Source organism: Bacillus rossius, chromosome 3 (genome assembly GCF_032445375.1).
Source record: "Bacillus rossius redtenbacheri isolate Brsri chromosome 3, Brsri_v3, whole genome shotgun sequence".
NCBI lineage: Eukaryota > Metazoa > Arthropoda > Insecta > Phasmatodea > Bacillidae > Bacillus > Bacillus rossius.
In genome coordinates this window covers 38,596,873-38,621,906 of record NC_086332.1, presented here as the reverse complement: position 1 = coordinate 38,621,906, position 25,034 = coordinate 38,596,873, and the positions used below count along the sequence as shown (strand labels likewise).

General features: G+C 40.3%; 1 protein-coding gene across 8 annotated transcripts in view; it reads right to left on the bottom strand.

Moving 5' to 3' along the window:
• LOC134530542 (transient receptor potential cation channel trpm) overlaps positions 1-25,034 on the bottom strand; it is a 435,446-nt gene that overhangs the window by 327,663 nt on the left and 82,749 nt on the right. Inside the window, exon 1 of one of the 8 annotated variants that reach the window (XM_063365459.1) lies at positions 12,193-12,277. The exons of the other annotated variants lie outside the window; for them this stretch is intronic. Coding sequence (XP_063221529.1) covers positions 12,193-12,216 — 24 coding nt within the window. The 5' untranslated portion in view covers positions 12,217-12,277. Of the gene's footprint in view, positions 1-12,192; positions 12,278-25,034 lie in introns of those variants that run through there. 8 annotated transcript variants of the gene reach the window in all.

Here is a 25,034-nt window from a genome sequence, read left to right as displayed (position 1 = left end):
TTATTGTTTTCATTTCTAGGCTGTTTTCCTTGTGGCTCTAAATGTAAAACAGAATGTCAAATTGCCTGAAATTTTTTCCAATGGACTACACTTGCGTGAAGCATGACTAATTTTGGACGGCCCAATCACATGCATGAAAGAAAAGAGAACCGTTTTAAGTACATCCTGTAAGTTTAATGCAACGCGTAATTAAAGTAAGTTTCCTCTCTCCGTATTTTAAACCACGTAAATTTAGAATCTCAAACATTTTAATCCAAGGCTATCAAAGTACTTATATTAATGATAATAATATAGTTGACTTACATATATTATACACTAATATATAAAAAAAACTTTGTTTTTTATTCCACACACATTGTAAAGAAAGCTACATAGTATTAGTTTTATGTTTCAAGTGTCTTTCTATGTAACGTCCAACAAAAATCTCTACTACTTATGAGCGATACCTTATTAAATGCATCTGCTAGAGCTAACCTATTCTCAACGGTAATCGTTAAAAGCTTGCACTCAAATATCACTCAATGTACAGAATTCTAGTTATACTTCGTGCAGGTCTTCAAACGTTACCTTTACAAGCACATTAACGCGCTCGAGGTACGTGTCTTCAAGAAAATATTGGTATCTGGCTCGCTTCTACTTCCGGGAGCTAACTTTAAAGACGTCGCGTCGGAGACGCCGCAGGTGTGTTCATGGACGCGGCCAGAAGCAGGCTTGTCCTTCAGGTGCCAATGAGGAGGCGGCGCCATCACGGTATATCGCCGTCGTCTGTGGGATATGTCTTATCGCTGCCGGCTTGTTGTCAGAACAGCTCTGTCACCGATGCAAAAAAAAACCGCGAGAAACCAGCAGCTCAGAAGAATCACGGATGATCTAATTTTTGGTCTAAATTTCCTGGCGTGCGACATTCGTAAAAAATTACCCTATCTTGGCTGCACACAAACTTTTCTTGTCACCTAAAAAATCATTCAAAAATTATATAAAAAAAACTATACATTTTTGAATGTCTATTCTGGACCTAGCTTAACCTTGAATTGTCCCCGAATGACTTATATTTCTATAAATAAAAAACCAGTATTGTCTTATTCTGAGCTGGACCAGATGTTAGACTGCAAGTGTAGTATACAAAGTTTGTTTTTAACGTGATACGTGCACATGTTATGCAATAATTTGCTATACAATAATTTGTTAACTATATGCCACAGCGGCCACAAACCCTATGTTCTTCGGAAGAAATAGCGATATAAATAAATACGTAACAGTGCGTCAGAACTATTTGCAACGAAACGGAAGTGTCAGGAAAATCAACGCGATTTGAAAACTACTCAAGACATCCGAGTGGGGTCTGTTCACGAAAAGCATTTAAGAGTTCGCTGAGGGCCGATAAGTATTTTTAGAGGAGTTGAAATGGCTAAAAGGAGTGTTTTCTAAGTAATATTTAGGCATAAAACCACAGGTACAGATACTTAAAAGCACTTAAGGGGCTTGCATTACACCTTTACCTTTATTTCTCAGTCGTATAATGTTACAGCCACCGATAGAAGCTCATATTTTCCCTGTGCACGACGAGAAGACTGCGCGCCAGTTCAGAGCCTTGCGCTTAGAGGCGACAAGGTGCTAGAAGCACCAGCGAGCGTCGCACTTATCGTCCCCCGCCTGACAAACACAAATACACCTCTGACTAAGCGGGTGTCACAGCTAGTAATAAATATAAGACAGGATTGAGAGGTGGGTCGTTTCTTGAAATACATATTCGCCAATATAATCCGCGAAGTTCTTGGTATCACTTATTTCTCTCGTCCTGTACTTGTAGCTTTGTTGCACCGCTCAGTACTTGGCACGGCGGTGAGGCCATTTCGCGACCGACCGCAGCCGGACGTGTCGTCGCCAAAGGCCACTGTCCCCTGTAGTCACCCTCGATTTAAATTTAAATTTTCCTAACCTAACTAAAACTAAGTGTATTTGGGAGGGGTCCGGGTTAGGGAGGGACCTAGGTGCGTCTCAGGCCGAAGCCTTTACGCCTAGTCATGCTGGGATTAGCCATGCAAGGAGAGGGTCGCATGCATCATGTGCTAGGAGGGGATTGGCCAGCCATGGCAGCGATTGGCGCCATGACTAACTCCCCTCACTCTTAAATCTAGACTATAACTAGAGATAGGTTGGGCCCAGGTAAAACCTGCATAGACACAGGGAAAACCCTGGGCACATTCATGCGGGATGCAAATTGGCATGCATTACGTGTAGGAGTTTACAGGAGACAGAGGATGGTCTGGATGAAGTGTTGGACAGAGTAGAAAAGAGTCTACCATGCGGGGGTTGGGAACTTGGACTCGTAGTCCGCTTTGCTTTTTATCCAGGACTGGATTTAGTGACCAGGGACGCAAGCGCCCCTGGTGGTGAGTGGTTGCACTGACCACTCAATCCGCCGCCAGTCAGCACCTAAAAAACTAAGAAACTAAAACAGAAAAAAGATAAATGACTTACAAACTAGGCATTTCGTTACGAAATATGCAAACACCCAACTCAGGGATGGACGTGCAGTGCTTAAGATAAAACTAAAATAAGAACTAAAAATATATATATTTTGTTAAATTTTTTTTTATGTTTTTTTTTATTTTTTTATTTTAGATTTTTTATTATTATTTTAGAAATATATATTTTTGATGACTATTACTTAGTATCTAGGACTTATTACTAATTTACAAATCTCTAATATCTATTACTATACTACTAGTTAAATATAGAGGAACTGTCTGTGTATACAGTTACAGGTGAATTAAGTCAAGACCTATTCGCATTCTGGCATTGTTGCAAGCTTGTAATTCAAAATCCCATGTCTTTCAGAAACACAACCGGCACTGGAGGTGAAGCCTGCCAGGCGGGCCATGCCCATCGGACATAGGGAGTCAGCCCTAACACAACAGGCAGTGAGCTCCCGGGAGCCAAACCTACACCTGCGTGCTTCGGACCATTTTGAATAAGCAAATTATTCGTTAATGTCTATAATTTAAGTTTCAACTCGCGGGAGACTGATTGGCCGATCGCTCAGCCAGCCACAGCACACTACGGAGGTCTGTGAGCCAAGATTGAATTTGGCATTTTATATTTTCCATGCAACTCTGGATCTTGTTCGCCCAGTGATGAAATATATGGGTTTCTGCTTATGGCACATTTATCATAGAATTTTTGCGCAGTTCGGAAATAATAATGTTTTAAAAGTTCGAGTTTGAGCTCTCTGTGCATAGCCCTTACGGGGCAATACACAGGCGCATCTGTCGCAATACGAATACTCTTATTCTGAATTCTCTGTAGCTTGATTAAGTGAGATTCCGCTGCTGTTGCCCACACCGGCGCTGCATACGTGATTATTGGTTTTATTAGTGCGTTATAAATTATTATTCCGTTTTTAACAGAGCTACCTAAACGTCTGCTCATGACGGGGTAGAGGGTCATGAGCCTAGTGAAAGCTGTTTTTCTTTTCGCCTCTATGTGATCGCGCCATAGTAGTTTCCTATCCATGTGTACGCCTAAATATTTAACCACATTTTTGTGAGGAATTTGTTCATTGAAAAGTGTTAGTCGTGGTCTATCTTCAAGTGGCGGGAGATGTTTACGCGTAAAAACTATAGCTTCTGATTTAGTAGGGTTTACCTTAATTCGCCATTTTGTGCACCACTGTTCTATTGAATTTAACGCGGTTTGTAATCTGTCTGCTGCGAGTTCTAGAATACTAGATCTGCTAAACAATACCGTATCGTCCGCGTAGCAGCCAAACTGAACTGATCGGTGTGCGGGCTTAGGCATATCGTGGATATAAATATTGAATAAAACCGGCCCCAAGATGCTGCCTTGTGGGACTCCTGCTTTAATTATTTTTAAATCGGACTGTGCTCCTTCTGTCGTGACTCTAAACGATCTATTTTCTAAATACGAGGCCAGTAATTTAATATAACAATCGGGGAAGCCAGTTTTATATAATTTATAAATTAAGCCTTCATGAAGTACTCTATCAAAGGCTTTTTCTATGTCCAAAAACGCTGCGAGATTATAGCTATTCTGATTGAACGCAGTTATTATTTGTTCTGTCATACGGACCAGTTGATGCGTTGTTGAATGCGCGCTGCGAAAACCAAATTGTTCGTCCGGCAGTACGTCATTTTCTTTAATGTGAGTATTTAGTCGCTGTAGAATTATGCATTCAGCTACTTTTGACAATGTACTCAGCAGACTAATGGGCCTATAATTTTGGGGCAGTGTCTTATCTTTTCCGGATTTATTAAAAACTATCACATTCGCTTCTTTCCACTGCGATGGAAAATACTGTAGTTTAAGTATTCCATTTATTAATTGAGCTAGGTATTCCAAAATTTCATCGGGCAGTTTCTTAAGGACTACTGCCTGAATGCCATCGTTTCCCGGTGCCTTACGTGGTTTCATACGCCTGATAGCCTGTTTAACTTCCTGAGATTGAGTTAAGTAAGGTTTTGAGGTTAAAGGCTGATTAAGTTTAATTGTAAGGTCTCTGTATATTCTGGCATTAAATTGCGGGTCACAGGGTTCGATATTAGGTTGAAAGGCTAATTCAAGGGTATTCGCGAAGGCTTGTGCTTTGTCTGTCGGTGTAAAAGCGAACCCAGTGCGTGTTTGTAGCGGAGGTATTTTATCTATCTTATGAAGGAATCGCTTTGTCATACTCCAGGTGCTACCATCTTGCACCTGTAGCTGAGAGACTTTCGTCTCCCATTGGCTGCTCCTCCATAGAGTTATTTCATCGGAAATTATTTTCTGTAATTCATTAATTCTCGCTTTAATGTCGCGCTGCCTACGTCGAGTATATTCGCGCCTTAATCTATTTTTCTGAGAAATTAAATCCCTAATATACACCGGCAGTTCATCTTGCTTAAATCTAACCACCTTTTCTGGGATGCACGAGTTAATTGCAGTTTGAATTTTAACTGTAAGTTCAGTGACTGCTGATTCGATGTTATCTTTTGTTTTGAAGTTGGCAGCATCGGCTGCAGGCAAATTATCGACTAAATACGTCTGAAATCCTCTCCAGTCGGCTTTCTTGTAGTCTTTAATTTTTCTCGGAGGACTGATGTCAGTGTCCACGTCATCGAATAGTAGATGTACTGGAAAGTGGTCAGACGACATTTCGTGAAAGACTCTGAGTTCGAATCCCGTTTGAACTCTCTTATTTAATGCAATATCTAAAATATCGGGGTTGTGCCTTAGTACTCCGCTATCGTGAGTGGGCTCTGAGGGAGCATGTACTTGATAATTTTTGTTAGACTCGTGTCTTTGCAGCAGTAGGCCATTGGCTGTATTGCTCCGACAGTTCCAGTCTTTATGTTTGGCATTAATATCGCCGACTGCTAGGAATGTGGGAGCTGAGCCATATAAGATGTCCAGCTCGTTTTCAGTTAGTGACCTGCCCGGTGGTGCATACATCGAAATAAGCACAATTTGTTGTTTATTGACTTTAAAAGTAATTGCCACAGCTTCTAATTTATTAAATTCAGGTAAATGAAATTCACTATGTTGTATACTTCTGTGGATTAGTAGGGCAACCCCTCCACTTCTGGTATCGCGGTCGCGCCTATAAATAGTGTAATTTAAGATAGTTAGACGATCTGTTGGAATTAAGTGTGTTTCGTTTATCGCCGCGATTCTAATATTATGTTTAATTAAATGATCGGTAAATTCGATTATTTTATTTCTAATTCCTCGCGCATTTCATTAAAGGATGGTACTTAATCTACTGTCTACGGGGATAGTATTAATGGCAGAACCTAAATTAAGGGTGTGCAGCATTAAAGCTGGCCGCTAATGCTGTCACGAAGCCCGTGGTGGCTTTTATTTTGTCCTCTATTGACTTGGACGGATTACACCAAATAGCCATTAAAATGCACATTGGTTCCAGGACGTGTGCCAGGTTAGGGTCCTGTGTAATGGCATCCGATTGGCCTACGAGCTTCAGAAAGTCGCTCGCGTCCATCGCTGGCTTCTCCGCGGGATTTAGCTGCGGTGAAGCAGTTGGCATTACTGTTGGTGAGTCAGTCTGCAACGGGCCTGCTTGTTGTTGCCCAGGCGCGACTTTCTTGGAATCACTGGGGGGAGTGGTGGAGTTGGGTGGCGCCTTAGTACCTGGCTGATCCATCACTTGACCTTGCGCCCGGCCTTTACCGTTTTTGTGCCCCGAATGGTGTTTCTTCGGGGGCCTCTGGGGCAGGGGCTGGCCTCTAGGTCTGGGTGGGTTTGCCAAGACAGGATACTCCAGTTCATGCCTATCGCTCAACACTGAATATTGGTTAGGGCTCTGCCATTGTGGGGGGGCGGGGTAGCTCGGGGCTCGCCACGGCTGCCTTGGGGGCTGGGGGCAGTAGCCTGAGGGACCGGCTTGTTGTGGGGGCGGGCGGACTTGAGCCGCGGCTGTTGCTCGCTTGTTTTCGCGCAATGCGCGTTTGGACTGCAGCTCTCTGTCTTTCCGCTCCTGTTGCGGGAGGTGACGCCAGTTCTCCCTCTTGTAGGCCATGCAGCCTCTGTAATTGGCGCAATGCGGGCCTTCACATCGCGCGCACTTTGCCTTCGTCCTGTCACCTCCCTGGGGGCAAACCTCGGTTTTGTGCCCTTGGCTGCACCATCGGCACACAGGGGAGGCTCTGCAGCCTTTTGCGGGGTGGCCAAACCTCTGACAGTTGCCACATTGGAGGGGGCCTTTGGGGTGTCGATAGTCCTCAACACGAATGCTGAGGCCTCCGAATGACTTCAGGTCGTAAATCCTTTCTGGATTTACGGCCTTCGGGAGCTCTACGACTAACTTATTTATAGGCTGCCTTGTCTGCCTGTTGTACAGAAACCAGAAGTTCTGCACTGGAAGCCCCATTGCGGCGAACTCGGCCTGAATGAATTGTTTGTCGGTGCTGCTATGCACTCGACAAAACACAAACTTGTTCGGGATCTCGTCCCGTTGCAGCAGCACAGAGTGTTGCACTCCGGCCTGCTCCAGTGCACGCACTGCCACAGTGGCAGTGTGAATCATGAGCTGGTCATGGCCGCGACTGACGCACGACCAGCGCTCCTGCAGTGCTGCATCCAGCACTGTTTTAATGGCCGGGTAGCTGTGGCCAGAATCAACAAATACATACAGGGGTTTCACCTGCATTTTCTTTGCCTGAGGGGCAGGGTTTGGCGGGGCAGGGCTCGAACCTGCGGGCGTGTTGGCGGCCGTTTGATTGGCCGAGTTGTTTGCCCTTCTGACGGGCTGCTTGCGAAGTCGCTCGGCCTGCTGCCTGGCGATCGCGGGGTTCGTCAGTGGGGGGCGCAGTCTTTCGTCCTTTCCTCCCGTTTTTTGTTTTTTTGAGACGACTGTTGTAAAGCCGTCGTCGCTAGACATTTCTTGTTCGTCGTCGCTCGGCAGGGGCACATCGATGCACTCCTGCATCACCTGCTCGTCACTTAACTGGTCAGTCATGTCGCTAGTTACACCCTACAACGCACTAACACCCACTGACCACGCACCCGGTATTAAGCCGGGTTGTGGCTAGGCTGTAGGGTTAGCTACAACCCGGGTTGTTTTGCACGCTTACACTTCTTAGAAAAACCTGGGAATACCACCTGGCCTGTGTGCGAGCAAACAGGCTGTTCCTGGAATCTCGCAGCTCCGCTTGACGCGTCCGTCCTCGGCCAAGGCTCGAAGCGAACTCTTTAGTCACCCTCCGACAGCGCGTGGCCGACGACGGCCCGAACAGCGGCGGAAACGCCCGAGCGAGTGGCGGGAGGGAACATCACGTTACCACCGTGTGGCGCGCCTTCAAAACGGAACGCTCATACTCGCGCGCTACGCTGTTGCCAGACGTACCCGAATACGGGTACACGTACCCAAATTACTGTGTCTGTACCCGGTACTCGAGAAGATCCAATAGGGTACCCGAATTTAGGAAAAATAATAATAGTCAAAAATAAATTAACAATATTCACTTGTAATGGAAAACTAATCAGGGTGGGAAACAGTCTTCGCCCTGACCGTAACGTACTGATAATAAAACATCCCTGTCTTTTTAAAAACAGCCTCGGCTACGCTATATTCCTAGGGATCTCTGGAGAACCACATGTTCAAGTTGCAGCTAGTACCAAGTAAATAGTAGGGTGGCGACGACAGGACAGACATATCTCTGACGGAAAACAGTCTCGGCTAAACTATTAGAGCACAACACAAATTCACGTCATCATATTTATATTGCAGCTAGTATTTACAATAATTTTACAACAACCTTTAACCTGAAAACACCACTTTTCACATTGAGACTGTAAAAATAGTCTTCAACGTATACATTATCACCCCTCCCCCCACCACCTACCCCACCCAATCACCCAACGACGCATTTTAAAATCCTGCTCACGTTCCTTAGCAGTAGAGCCAATATTGCATTTAAACTATAAAATCTTATGTTGCCACGCGATTATGAGATTTAACAGAAAACTATTTGTATTAAAGAAGATCGCTACTTTTTGCTTTCATACTTTTTTTTCTGTATATGTTACTGAATGACACCCTAACTGGGAACTTCTTGTACCAGAATTTATCCGAATCGTGTGTGATATGGCTGGCAGTACTGGCTAGTAACGGGCAGAACGATTCAATCGACCGATTGGATCAATTTTTGATTCATTTCCGTGTGGTTATTCGTTCAAAAGATTCGTTCATTTCGGTCGTTCAGTCCTGACCACCGACAACGGGATCCGGCACATCTCAAGAGTCATACGTAACCCGTTCACCAATTCGAGTATTCGTTACGTCTAGGCGTCGCCTCGAATCTTGGGTGGTTATCGTTATAGTCGTCTCAGATGGCTGTATACTGACTGTTACAAAGAAAAATGGTTGCGTGAACTTATGTACGCGCATTTGAAGTTATACTTGGCGTAATAAAAATCTAACTTTTTGCATGCAAATAACTAATAGAAATAAAATAATAATAAAAGGTCTGGAGTGATATTACAAATACGGTTGATGAAGTATAAATTCAATCCAATTATTTTTTCAAACAAATTCTCTGTATCAAATATTTATATAAACACGTATACAAATTTAATATTTTAATTTAGTAAAATAAACGAGACCTATTTCAAAAATATTGATAATCAAAAGTATGCTAAATGCTTATTCAAATTTATTAATTTTAAATATTTTTTAAATTATAATGTAATAAGTTATAATGCAAATAAATTATACATAAGGGAACATAACCTCACTTATATAAATTCACTTGAAAAAGTTTATAAACACAATCTCTATGACTATATATTTTAATGATATGGACCAGTATTCAATTTCAATCATTAATGTTTAAGTTTAAATGCACATATGTAATTCTAACTTGTAACTAGCCTTTTTTGTAGGTAGCCTTTTTTTATCCTGTGAAAATTTCGTTGGTGCGCGGGCATTGTAAAAATTCACCCTTATAATTTTTTATAACGCGCCTAAAGAAGTGTAACTTCAAAAACTAGCGTGAATTCATTTCAAAGCTCTTGCAGATAAATTTAGTAAACTAAACCTGGACAATACTTGAATACTAATTGTAGCGCGGTACTTGTTGAGTCGTTAACTACCACATCTACCCCTTTTCTTGTTATCCTTTGTTCTTGTTACCCTTTGTTCGTTCATTAGTTGTCGTTCGCTCTCGTGAACACGAGCGCACTGCGATCACTGATTCCTCTTGACTCCCGACATCATGAGTCAGTTTGCGAACGAATCAGACTGAACAGGTCACTTCTCTCGTTCCCTCTGCGTTTTATATTTTCCCGAATCATGTTCAGCTTTCGAGAAATCGACACTCAAAGAACCGGTTCTTTACACAGCGCACGAATCGTGTTCTACCGCTCGCTCAAAGATTTGTCAATTTTGAACAAATCGTTTCACAAAACGACATGTTACTACTGTACAGTATCCAAGCTATCGCCTGCCAGGTGAAAATTGCGTCGCGTTTCGCACAGATGTAGCACTAAAGCATTGAAGTATGGTCGTTGAAAACCAACTAGGATTGATGGTTCACCGTGCATGGTGATACTTCCTACGTATATTCAATATTTAACATCGTTACAATGCGTCATCTCGCAAGCTACCGTCAAACAGATATGACACAAACACGGTACTGTTAACTTCAGTTCTAACCACTCTCGTGCAGGAAAAAACTAAAAAATAAATAAATCACAAGAAAACAGAAGAAGCTTTTAAGACTTTCCGATCACAAACCCCAAACTTTTTCAAAATTTACATAATTTTAGTATTAATTTCTGCTATTCAATCAGTAAACTAAATCTAATTTCGAGCATATAAAATCTTACTTTTTTTTTATCCGAGTTGGTATCACCAAATCCTAAGAATCGTGTTTAAAAAAAAACTGTTTGGAATTCTTTATTATTGCGATTTTTGATCTTGTAAAACGTGCGGATTTCATCCCTTTTATGTTTACAGAAAAAAGGTTAACTTAAATAAATTTTATATATGAATAATAAAAATAGGTTATCTCCTATACTTTAACAAATAACTCGAAGGAACACTACTCAGGTGGACTCTTCGTGCCAGAGACGTCATGACTGTCGGATCCCAGCACGGGGCACACGGGGCCACACAAGTACGTGCACAGAAGCGATATGTTACTGCGGTCTCTTGAAAGGTGCGCCGAACTGTTGGTCAACGAAGCCGTTTGTTGCAGGATAATTTGTATTTATTTTTATTGTGTAAGAGAGGACAGTGAGCCTTGCCTTCGCTACTGAAAAAAATACAATTTATATTATTTATAAAACAAGGTCGGAGCTTAAGCAGAGAACCTTTCATTTAAAATTGTTCACAGTTCCTTAATTACGAATAACGTTGAATAAACTTATAGGTTTACGTGATAGTTATATTTCTTAGAATATTATTTTCCCAATTTATTCTTTGAATTAGTGTTAATTTATTTTTCGCAAACATTTTCACATGATACATTTTAAGTACCGAATCACAAACTCATAACGCCTTCAAATAATTGTCATTAAACTGGTATGGCATCCAAAGAAACCTGCATCAGTTCTACAAATGTGAGTTGCAGAAGGTACTGCACGTAGAGGCGCTTAGACGCTCTATGTGAGGTAAAAAAATTTTTTAGATGTTTTATAATGAGATTATCTTATGAAAATCTTAGTAGATATCCGTTTTTGACAATAAAACAAACAACAATTGCAATTAGGGGAGCAGAAATGTAACAATCCCGATCTGATAGCAATATCCCGATTTTGGAATAACAGTGTCCATAAAAGAATGAGTAGTATAAAATAACAGTTTAATTTGGACTATTTACAACAAAACATACATCAAATACGATAAACTATCGTAGTTTCTCTTACAAATGTTCAAAATGTGCACCTTTAGTTACAGCGGCACACATCCAACCTAAAAATCAATTATCCCCACAATTTGGTAATAGCTTCTTCAATTCTGTGTCTCAACTCTGGCAAATCATTAAGAGGCGGAACGTAGAAACGATATTTAAGAAAGCCCCAAAGGGAAAAAAACACATGGCGTTATATGTCAGGTGAACGTGCAGGCCAGCGAAAAAGGGCTGTCGTCTCGACCATTACGACCAATCCAACAGTCCACTCTCGTACTACAAAGAGATTCCAACGGGGAGGGCTGAAATTACATACATATTCACTCTTAAGCAAAATGCAAAACATTCAAACGCTTTACGCTTAGGAGTCAACATTTTTCGTAGGTGCTGCTGCAAGCGAGAAGTCAACAAAGCAGTTCTCGTGCGTGCGCTTATCTAAAAACTGTTCTAAGTTACTCTTTCGTTGTCACCTTGAACCAGTGGCGTAGCCAGGATTTGTTTATGGGGGGTGTTAAGAAGCATGGCCCCCAGTATTAAAGCGGCCGGGAAAATTTGGATTTTAAGGTGTAAAATAGTGCTATTTTAGCAGTTTTCGGTACTTAAATCTAAATATTGTAATGGTAAAATTTTTATTAATCTTAATATGAAATTTGTTTGAGTGATGAAGAAGAAATTAATTAAAGATTTGGTGCAAAGGGGGGGGGGGGTTTTGAACCGCTAAACCCCCCCCCCCCCCCCCCCCGGCTACGCCCCTGCCTTGAACCACAACTCTACAACAGTTGGAACTGTTGAAATTTATAGATGGGACATTGTTTCATGGACGTACTGTGTTCGCGAACCCGGGGCGCATCTCAGGACGGCCGACTGGCGAGTGACGTCCTCGGCTGCTGACCTCGGCGTCCCGACGGCGGCGTCTGGCGCGGGTTCCGGAGCCGTAGCACGCGCGCATCGCGGGCGCCGTGACGCGACTGGGCCGCCAGTCCGTTGATAGCACCGGCTCCGCCGATAACAGCCACGGCCCCCTCCACTCCCACCAACAACCATGCCTCTGAACTGCGCCACTGCCCGTACTTTCCTACTACATCGTGTGCTTTAGTACGTTTACCCACAGATCTGGTTAGTTTTTTTCCTTCTTTTAATCCAAAACGCTGTAGGAGATCCAATGTTTCCTCATTCAAGGGCCCCCGCCTACCCGGGAACACACACACATTGCGCAGAGCGTCGCGACAAAAACAACGCGGTTTGAAAACTGCTCAAGATGTCCGACTGGGGTATGTTTACGAACAGCATTTAAGAATTCGCTCACGGCCAATAAGTAATTATTTTAATTAAGTTTTTAAACTGTATTTTTCGAGAGTTAAAATGGCTAAAAAAGGGTGTTTTCAGAGAAAATTTTAGACATAAAACAACCGGTACAAATTTTTGAAAGCATTTACGGGACTTGCATTACACCTTTATCTTCATTTCTCACCCATATAATGTTACGGTCACCGCTAAAATCTCATAGTTGTCCTATGCACGACGAGAAGACTGCGGCCAGTTCAGAGCCTTGCGCCTAGAGGCGATACCGCACTAAAAATACCAGTGAGCGACGCGCTTATCATCCCGCCCCACCAAAACAGATACACGGGCACAAAGCGCTCAACATATACCACGAGCCAATCTCAGAAGAGGCCCAATGGCCAATAAGTTTGATTTTTAGTCTATTGCGAAATTACTATTCCAATTTTCCCATTGTCTTAAGGCTCAATCCAACAAGCCATGTTGATATTTTTGTTATGTTTTAATTACTTTTTATATGAGATATTTCTAAAATTCTAATTCGATACCTCCCTTGAGTTTTGTGTACCTACTGTCACAATAATTTTTTTGACAAACATTGCACTAAGTGAATATCAGTTTAAAATATTTTTGGCTTAACAACAAATATAAGGGATTTATCTGGTTAAATTTTTATGAATAGCACTTACAAAAATGTTAAGATGAAATAACGAAAAAAAATCAACATGACGCGTGATACGAAGCCTTCAGGAAAAAAAAATCTTTCCGCGCTTGGATAAACCAATGATAAATCTTTTTCCAGCGCTACACAACGACCGAGATTCCCCTAAAAGATACGTTACGACGTGTGAAGAACGACTGTCAAAAGAGTTGGTAAGAATGAGCTACAGGGTTTCGGCGAATAATTTGGCTCGTTAAGATTTATTTATGTCGTTACTTATCTGAAGTTACAGGTTTACACGTGCGAGTGGGGCCATGTTATAAGGGTGACCTATCCCTGGCGGATGACGTGAACACTGATCTTATGACTTTACGACCTTGACTTCTGTATACTGCTTGACCATACTTATTTATTAAATTCGAAAGCAAGTTCCATATAAAAGTACTAGTTGAAACTTTAAAGTTTGATTTTAATTTAGACAGAATGGTGTGCGTTTTATGTAAAATGAAGTATCCTACTCCTATAAATTTTCTAAAGCATTCCGTCATATATTTGGAAACTATCATACGCCTCAAGTAAACGCTGTAGTCTGCTTGCGACAGAAAATTCTTCGACGTAAATTTCTCCTAAAAATATAAAAATGTAATATTTTGAGCCTCTTGTCTATGTAATAAAATTTTTATTTAATATAACTTTAGTATTAACTGTTTGAAATCAATAAACTGATATTGAGATAACTTTCGTGGCAAAATCTTAATGTGAGAGAACCAAGAGAGTCTGATACATGAACTAGATAAAATTTTGTCATCTGTTGTGGTAAAAACTGGCTCTTAGTGAAAACGTAGCCATCATAATCTTATTTCCAACACTTATTTTTCTAATGATAAAAATTATACAACGGAAAATACAATGTAAAAGTAATCAAAATATGTTATTCTATCACATTATCTTGCATGTGGTAAATAAATAAATATCCCACGACATTTGAAAAGGTATATTAAATCTCCTAAACTGAGTTGCTTATAATGTCCGGTCTGCCTAAATAGTAAAAGCTTAAACTCAAGATTTCCGTAATGTGTCAATGGCTATTCAGTGTTAAAAAGTTACAACGCGACGCAAATTGGCTTCCCAATATTCATGCACAATATTAACACTTTTATGGAGTACCTTTTTGTCCACGTTTGTAAAAAAAAATACATTTAGAGAGCATTGTTTTTGCGAGCATATAAGCGTTCCAATTAATAAAATTTGAAGCAACGCCTTAAGAAATTTGCAGAATGTTCAGATCATCATGTTTAAAAAATATATATGAGCGAGTCTTTTAGTACTCGCCAGTCATAAGTGTAAACATCAAACCTCAGTAACGAGCAAACTCATGTGTTCTCATTTAGTTCACGTTGCAAATAATCTTAAAATACGAAACTCGGACACGAAAATTAATGGAGAATTCTTTAAAAGTGATAAATCTACTGATAAAAAAAAGTCGCTTTTCAAACACCAGAATTTCTGGATGCAAATCACGCACTTACTTTCTGCGCCCAACGCTAGAATTCGCTGCCTGAATTGTAAACATTGATTTTTGTGTATTTGTTCTTGCTCAAACGACTGAAATCAGTCTGTAAGTACTTCCTACATACAAACCTTAGACTTATTGAGATGATTTAGCATTATTATATTATGTTATTGTTGACGTAATTTTTTTTTCAGTGATACGGTCTAAATCTGTGTCACTCAGCGTATTGGAAGTTTGGAAGGAGAATATGTATTATGATCTTTGTATTGCCAGTTTTCAAAGGTATTTTAAAACTTGTGATTAATTTTTACTATGACTGTTTTAGTTCCGAGGTAATTGCAAAATCATAAAGTTTCATTTGGAACACCAATACGTTTGGTATGTTACCCTAATGTTTACGAACGTGACTGTATAAGAGTTAATGTTGCTACAGGTAGGTCCGCCATCTTTGTGACGTTTCCGTTCCATTTCCACGAAATCACTCCTGCCAAATAACTGAGAGCTACGATGTTTACATATTGCGAGCTAGGGAAGTACATTTTCTTTTTGTTTTTTTAGTTTTAATGTTAATGGGGAGGGGGGGAGAGCAAAATCCACGATCGTGCAGTAGGTTAGGGAGAGGACGCGCGAAATGGAAAGAGGGCAGAAAGAGCCATAAAGAAGCTTGACGATAACCTTTCACAACGGGCCTTCCCAGCGACTCCACCACAAGCCTGCAGGACGAAGAAGGCTGCTCACAAGAACGGGCAGGCGCAGTACGGCAAGCTCTTCGAAGCGACACGACCCCCCCCCCCCCCCCCCCAACATCAAAGTTTTACTCGCGGTGCTTCCAGAGATCTCTCGCCTCGAGGGTACGAGCTTTTGCAATTCATATCGCGAGCTCCTGTGGGGCGGGGGGGGGGGGGAGATGGAAGCATTTGTGCATTCACCCGGCTCATTCCTTACTTGCTTAGCTCCAGGGCAATCACCCGTGTTCTTTTTCCCGTCCGTTTTTCTCGGCTTGCGTTATTGTTGAAAGGTTGATGACATTTCACATCCGAGTCAGTTTTCTTCAGCTTATTGAGAAGAAATCAACCGTGTACGCTGAGAATCCAAGCCTTAATGTTGTAAAGATTACTGGAGAGTTAATGAAAAACACTGAAAAATAAGTACACGTTTGAAGTTAATAAGCTCAATAAAATCACTGAAATAATGTAATAAAATCTGAATGTTCAAAAAAATATTTTTTTAAATTATATAAATCACATTGTTATCAGTATAATATGCGTATCACTTCCATATCTCTGAATACTTTTACTGATAGTCCTAAATCATAGAATAAGCAGACGTAAGCCTGTAGATGTTCACGACCTCACTTTAACTTTGCTGCATTACAGTGTTGGGATGTGTGCAGTAATGTTTGTGCATGGAGCTGCGTTTAAAACTCTTCCGCAGGCGCTACTTGTACGCACGCTAGCATATAACAGTTACAGCCGACAACAGGATACCTGTCTGTTGCTTGTCTGGCAGTTGATCCCAGAACATTTTGTTTCTAGAGACGTTGATGAAGAAAGTCACCACTAAATTTAAAATGTGTTGCTTATACAGGTTAAATTACATGAAACTACCGTAGAAATAAAATAAAATAAATTCGGGAAAGAAAAATTTAGCAATCATTAATTTACCCAATGCTCTGAAGTAGGGGAAATATAAAACATTATATAATCTACTGTCGTCATCAAGCATGTTTTAGATAGTGCTTTTGTTTTAATTACTTAATGCCATTAACAAAACAAGTTATTGAAACGCAGTGCATCTATAGAACGGTAGTGTTTTATGCTACTTAAGTTTTTTTTTTAAATTCGGTGGAAGAAGTCTTATAACTCAGTGAACACCCCCTAAACTTTTGTAGACAGCACATTCAATTTACTCAACTCGCGATAACAGTGACCAAAAACAAATAATGCACGAAGTGAATGACTTACTTTCACAGCAAATAATAAGACAGAAACCTCAGTTTATTTCCACACATGCTGTTCCGCCACGGCGGCGAGTTTCCTCGCTCACGTGACGCACACCGGCTCCTAGAGGGGACCTCGGATACGGAAAGTCAATAAAAGCATAGTTCTAACAGAGTGGACTTTTGAGGAAAATGTAGACCGAGGGGGGGGGGGGGGGGGTGGTTAAGGCAGAAGCCGGTAACAAGTATAGATAAACAACCGACGGAGTTCTGCTCGAGGAAAAGGATCAAGAAACTCGAGGGGTAAAAAGTAAAGTAAATAACGAGCGCAAGCTGGTTCAAGTCAGCAAGTGTAGTGAGGTCCCTTGCCTTGCATGTATAGCGAAATAAGCACCTAATTACTGTGAAAGGAAATCAAGTGGGCAAAAAACCAACGGTTAAACAATAGGTAAAATATATTTGTTGTAAAAAGTTTAATTTTTAACTTAAGTTATAAGTTATATTATACTGAAGGGGAAAACAAAAGTGTGCCTTTTATATTATTTTACATAATGGATATCATACAAACTCAACTCCATTGTACTTTTTTAAAATTAATTTTAAATTGACTCAATTAACGGCCAAGAAAGGCAATTCAGTCCAGATTAAGAATTACAGTGTTTCAAATTAATTCAGATCAGACGTAACAACTTTAAAATAAAACTCCCACTAAGTAACATTAATATTCATATCATGCGTTTATTTTAAGTTTAAAATTTAATTTAAGTTTAAAAGTTAATTTAAGACAGTATTATTGCATATTTACATGTAATATAATCACAAAAGGAAAGGAGCTGATCAATTAACTATTCCGAGCCAACGACGTATTTGGCCATTGTTTACAAGTTAGAACAAACTAGAGATTATTGTATCTGGGCCAGCCAGAAATGCGCAGTTGCGTTAGTCTAAATTACCGGTGTTACATTACTCAGCAATAACTATAGTATATAGGTTTACAGTAAGTAAATTAAATTTAGATTAAAATAAGTTCATGTAAATCATTTCGACCAAAAGAAATTAGAAATTTGTGCTTAAAGTCTGAATTGATAAAATATATTATGATAGTATTCTGGATATGCCCCAAAAAAATAAACTAAGCTTGAAATAAGTTTCCTCATTGCTAAATGCAAATGTAAATATAGTAATAACTTCCCATTAAACTATCTGACAACGCATTGAGAGCCGTATAAGCTCACTTTACTGTTTGAGGCCTTTTCAGAAGACTATCACGTTATATTTTATGAGTTCATCCAAGATATCAACAAGACATTAGAAGCATTGACTGACATAAATAAACAATTTAATTTAATTTTTTTTAGTAGGTAAGTTTCGGCTTTTCGCATTCATGGATTTAAAATTAACAAATTACAGACAAATGCTGAATTTGTGACTTAAAACAGCTTACATCTTTCTTGGTAAACCCAAGATGTGAAGAAGAAACAATTATTTTTGTTAACAAACAAGTCTTCAGTGTATATAAATTTTATGCTACTAGTAAAATAGTAAACCTAATTACACACACCCGTATCTGTGGAACATAAACATTTTTTTTTAACGGCACTTAAATTGACAGCGTGCTTGTGTATCATGAATTGCCGGAGTGTTTAGATCAAGTTTATTCAGAAAATAACTGTTTTTCAAAACTCAACTCCCTACAGCAGGCCTAAAATGTTTACCCCTGCCTGCAGCGTCAGGAGATTGCGGCTGTTGGTACTTAAGTGTATAGGCAGTTCCATAATCACTAGGCGGTTAAATCTGCACTTGGTCTCCTGAAAAATTGAACGCAGTCATGCAAACAGAATCAACGTAATAAAATGAACTATGTGCTTGGTTATTCGAATAAAATTGTAAACTTACGTCACTGCTGCATAATTTGGTATCATTATTTTCCTTATTGATTCCTTGTAAAAGTAAGTGAAAAGTATTATTTTTTAAATTGGTAGATGTTGGTTCTTTACTGCAAAACTGCATATTTAATTATTGAACCAAGATCACAATATAATAAATACACAGTGCGTGTAACTCAGTAGACGTGACAGAATTGAAACTTCTTTGGCAATTCAAACCTTAACTGGTAATTAAATAGTAAGGGGTAAAACAGCATATATAGAGGGAGAAAGAGAATAATAGAAAAAGAAGACAATTTTCTAAATAAACATGAATTAACAAAATTATTATTCGCTTTAAAATAACTGCTCAGAATATCAAATCTATATTTAGTTAGATAGCTAAAACAAGACCCATATGACACTGCTTTACAATACTGATTTACACAAGTAATTACAATATAAGTACTTGAAAGAACGCCATTTTCTTATGGCCCGTGGCGCGATGCACAAGAATAATCTCAAACCCCGTTGTGTTTCCCTCTGCCAAAACACTCGCTTACTAGATACCAGCAAGTCGGATGGCGTCAGGCGCAGATGGGTCCCTACCGCCGCGACCCGCCTATCCCTGCAGCCTGGCAGGGTTCAACCTGAGCTGCACGCCACCACAAGTTCTCTGCACCGTCCGCAACCTCCGTGATTTTAGCATCAGAAACGTTTCACAACAATGTTTCACTAAAACGATGTATTAAAATTCGGCCTTGAAATTTTACTTCCATCACGCCCAAAGTGGATTCACTTAAAAAATATGACGATAAACCACATGTTTAATCTATTTCTAAATACTACTTCAAATAGGTTTCCCCGGTTGTAAGGAAACTTAGGTAAGAAAAGGCCGCATCGGCACCCGAACTTTCATCTCGTTTCCTCTCTGCAGCTGAACGCAGCTGCGTACAAATATAGCAGAACCTGCAGGCTCTGAATTGCTCACTTCCTCGACAACAATAGCGCAGTAAACTCGCGGAATAACGACGACTGTAACCGCTTTAAGTGGGTTGTTCCAGAGAGGTTTGTTGAGGGAAGAGTCCCCAGGAGTGTAAACTAGAAATGTTCCGATGTGGAAGTCAAGCGCGATGTTGTAAGGCTAACATATTCTTACGCCTTTAAGACTTCGACATGTATTTGCGGGGAAAAGGACAGTTTCTCTGGAGACATTATGTTTCTTTGGGTGATTTTGGATGGTATTTATAAAGCAGTCACCACAGATGATATTTTTAAAGACAAAATCACTTAGTTTGCAGCAATACGAAGGGTTGCCCACGCTGAAATAAAAAAACTATCTGAAATTGGAATTTGCAGATTACAAAGCTGTTTGGTAATCTGCGTAAACAATAAATCATACACTAACCCAAATAAAAAAAATATATTACATTCTTCTTGATTGACACAGGCTGAGGGAAATGTAAAAAACATGAGCTGAATAAAAGAATTTCCATCGGGTGGCTTAATATTATCTTTCTTGGATACTGCAACTACATAGGTATGTTTCCACTAACAATAACTGCGACAGACAAGTAGACACATTACTATGTTAAACTATCCATATATAACTAACAATTTTATGTTATAATTATATTCTTATTAAAAGATAAGTTTAATACGATAGTGAAAATTATAGTACCTATTATTTATTTTCAAAGTCCCCTATTCGGCGAATGCGTTTAGCATCGAACTCACTATCCTTACGCACTTGAATCACTGAAATGAACCACATGTAAAACATTATTTACTTGGATTACGTTGAACGTGATTCAGCCGAAACAACTAATTTTTTTTTGTTACCAACTCAAGGGCGTCCAAGTGTGTCGTTAAGTAACAAAGAAGTATTTACTGTTTCGTATGACCTAACAGATAATGAATTAATAATATTTACGGCTCTTTATTCCTTTTTTTTAAATATATACTCTACGTGTGTGGTTTTCAGAGAACCTATGGATGTACAACCATTACCAAATAGTTATTTAGATTATATATTGTTAGTTTTTGGTGACGGTAACAAATTTTAACATAATCAAGTAAGTGCCATTTGCTAAAGTTAATCGCAGGTTAGAAGAATCAAGCCCCAAGGTTATGCACAAAGGCTTAAGACAAGGGTAACTCAAAGATTATAGCGAGCGAGGAATCACTTGGTTGAGTAAAATCGGGAGCAAAAATTTAACCCACGACCATCGCTCCGTAAGAACATAATATTGACAAACGTGACCACCGAGGACTCTTGGTGACATTGGTTGAATGGTCGCTGTCACATTCTACCTTCAGTCCCGGTTGTAAATAATGTGGTAAAATTTTCTTCATAGGTATCTAATGAGTGATTTTCCAAAGATATGTGCCGTTTCGAACGTGCAGCTCTGTGCTGTTGCCAAAATGTGAAGCTGAATACCAATTTCACCTTCTGATTGCTGCTGAGGAAGCATCACTGGACACCCATTCATGAACTCCTGACAGCCGCCAGTCTATACCACCACACTACATCTCATACTGACAGAGTCTTATCTTTCTTGCCTATTCCATACATCCGACAGTCAACCCCATAGCAAAACATGAACCCATCGCACCATGCCCGTCTGGAGATACAGGCGTTGGAACTTCAGCATAACCCACTTTTTAGCCAAGTTGGTAAAAATTGTCGAACTTTCGCGATCGATTACGGATAAACGGCTACACCGATTTTGACGTTTAGGAAAACATTTGACGACACATTTTGTGCTCTTTGGTTTTGGTAAGTGTGAAATTTTCTGTATGATGCACCGTTTTTAAGTAATAAGCGAAAAACTGAAACAAGTGCCAAAATTGTGCTTTTTTTTCGGCCACCGCCAACTATCCACGACATTTTTTTGTAGAAAACTTGGGTATAGCTTTACTGGGCACCCATAAACAACACCTCAAAATTTTATTAAGTTCAGATTTAATGCAAGGTTCAATCCCTATACCGACTGGATTAATTCTGCTACACCCCCTACATCACCCGCAATCAGTCCTTGCCAAATATGTTCAATGTACAGTCACGATGGTTCTTCAGTTTTACTAGAGCAGAGATTTCCACATCGTGGACCAGTTATAAAGGAAATTATGTTCAGTTTCCAATGACGATGTAAAGACCGACAACACAAGCTCCCAGAGACCAGCCAGAAGACTGCCGGATGTCCCCCGGCCCTAACCGGCGAGAGGCGAGACAGCGGCGTGGCCAAAACAAAAGCAAGTGCAGCATCACGTAGGTCGACGAAGGAGCGCACTGCTCTGCTGGCTCGAAATAACGGGCCGTGGCCGCGGGCCAAAGGCTGCGAGCCGCGACGAGCGTGGCGACGGACGGGGCGAGTACGCGCGCGGTTGACGCCGCCGCTGACGCGCGCGCTATCTCGTGGCTGAGGCCGCGACGAGCGTGGCGACGGACGGGGCGAGTACGTGCGCGGTTGACGCCGCAGCTGACGCGCGCGCGATCTCGTGGGCTGAGGCCGCGACGAGTGCGGCGACGGACGGGGCGAGTACGCGCGCGGTTGACGCCGCAGCTAACGCGCGCGCGATCTCGTGGGCTGAGGCCGCGACGAGTGCGGCGACGGACGGGGCGAGTACGCGCGCGGTTGACGCCGCAGCTGACGCGCGCGCGATCTCGTGGGCTGAGGCCGCGAGAGTGCGGCGACTGACGGGGCGAGTACGCGCGCGGTTGACGCCGCCGCTGACGCGCTCGCGATCTCGTTGGCTGAGACAGTTTCTTGGTCGGAACGTGCGCTTACTCTACCCTCGCTCCCTGGACGTAGACTACCGCCCATTCCACTGTAGCCAACTACTGCTTGGGCTTCTGGGTTGACAACACAACTGCATAACTGTTCATCCTATATATTAATACGAACATACAATAAGAAGTTAAATGTATTTATCCCATTTAAGCAAAAAAGACGAAGTTATTCCATACAAATTTTGTATCATTGTACACACACATTTTTTATTGTCAAGTTAAAAACTGTTTTAATAAAAAAGTGTATTATTACATTGTTATTTTTAATTTCTATATAACTGAATATTTGTCTGTTTGTTCAAGTATCGCGCCAAAACTACTACGACGATTTTCATAAAACTCACTGTGTTTAAAAACTGATGTATACGATGACGGGAGCTAAATATATAACCATAAAATCACATTTTTTCACAACCAAGTGCCACCAATATGAGGTGAGCTCCCATTTCTACCAACATCCACTTCTACCAATACTACTTACTATGCACCATATACGAAATATATATTTTTTGTTCTATCACCATCATTACCTATTTCACGACTGTTGATAATTTTTATAGCATGATTAAAGAAAAAAAAATCACCATGCGATTATCAGCACGTGCACACACATTAGTGTTAAATATAAAATTTAATGTTTGTGTGTTTGTCTTCTATGCGCTCACGCATCGTTCATCTGACTGAGTTGAAACTTTGTACAGTTGTTCGCACCATCGCGAAAGTTTCTGATACAGTACCATGAATGTACAATAGGTGACTCGCGAGTCGTATCGTATTATATATATATGTATATGTATATATATACACATATTTCCCTATTGCATTGTTAAAGCTTTATTTATATCCATGGTGAAGGGCTTTCGTATTGTTGATAATTTCTGCGTCTCCATTGAAGCGGGTTTTTTTTTATTCGAGGTGCTACCGTGATCTGTGCGATTGTGCTCTGCGCGTAGACTGCAATGGTAAAGCACTAGTATAATACACCTGCATATTACAAGGGCGTGGATAGCACTCTGCCCGTGTGGATTTTCTCTGAAGATGGCGAGGTGAATACAGTTCACAGTGCGTGTAAATCTGGATGCACCATTAAAAAAAATATAACAGTAACAGTAGGTCGTGCGTACAAGATTTGACCGCTATGTTTTCCAACCTTCTGATTGACAAGAGTGCAAAGGATGGTCGTGTGCATAGGAGAGAATTGAGTATATTTTATTTTTGTTACGGACGCCAATGAGAGGAGAGTAGGGGGCAGTTTTGGCGGGAATAGAGAACTGTTTATAATTATCAGTAATATTGTTAATTGTCGAGACAGCCTACAATACTCAGGTGAATTAATTCCTGCTTTAAAAAATAATTATTGATATTACTTTAAAAAGGCTTTAGCAAATAAATGTAAATAAATGTAAATAAAAACGTTTCGTAGGAAGAATGGTAAAACAACCATTTCACATAACCCATATTAATTTATAGGTGTTCATAAATTGCTGGTCATATGTCGTGGGATAATCATTTGGTAGTTAGGCTAATATATATTGTTATTTCCAAATACTGCCACCAGATATCGGATGGATCGCGAAATTTCATTGGCTGAAATCAACAGTAAGATTTCAATTATGAACCGATTTCGATTTAGTAGCTTTTTTGTATTTAAATATATATAATAGTATGTTGGTATGTGTGACGTTGATAAAAACCGAACCTATTTCACAGATCCCCACGAAAGTTGGCACATCGAAGTGTTTTTTTTTTTTTCATGGAGAAGGTTTTTATGCTATCCATTTTTGTAACTCACTGCATACTGCTCAGGATTTCAAAACTCTCAAAGAATACTTTGAAGGCCATGTGTCTTTATTTGTCAGATTACTTTCATATTTCTGATTAACGATTCTGTGACATGGTGGCCACTCACAGTCACCAAAAATATTCCCTGATTTTTCCCTGATTTCCCTGATTAAAATTTCAAAATTTCCCTGATATTTACAATTACAAAAAAACATAATTTTGATGAAATAATGTAATATTATAGAAATAGATTACTCACATTTTGGCACACTGCTGTATTTTCTTCATTATATACATACGGAAGTTCGTTAAATAACATAATACATTTTAAATATGTCACTTTACATTATAGCATCCCTTTCAATGACCTGCAGTCTGTGTTTTGTTTTATGTCTAGAGACCGGAAAAATTCGCAAATTCATTTCGCGATAGGCTAAAATACAAAAAGTAATACCTCAGTGCTGCCTCTGCTATTGGCTCACTACTCACCTGGATGACTCTGGGCCAATGAGAAACACCCGACCAAAGCTTTATCGAATCTCAGGCTGCTACGTTGGGACGTCTCAAAAGACAGCAGCCAATGAGTGGGTGGCATTTGACCGACAGTACGCAGAACTATGGAGTTCATCCTACAGGTCATTGAACCCGCGATTTTTTCCTGTCCCTAGTAATGAGGTATTTCAGTGGTGAGCGCTCAAACATTTTTTCACACAACTTTTGATAACTGTTCTTACATTCATTTTTTATTTGAAGTGTAACATTTCTAGTTGCGAAATATTCTTAGTCCTAGTACTCTCAACAAGGGATAACAGTACAGTGCCAATTTTACCTTGT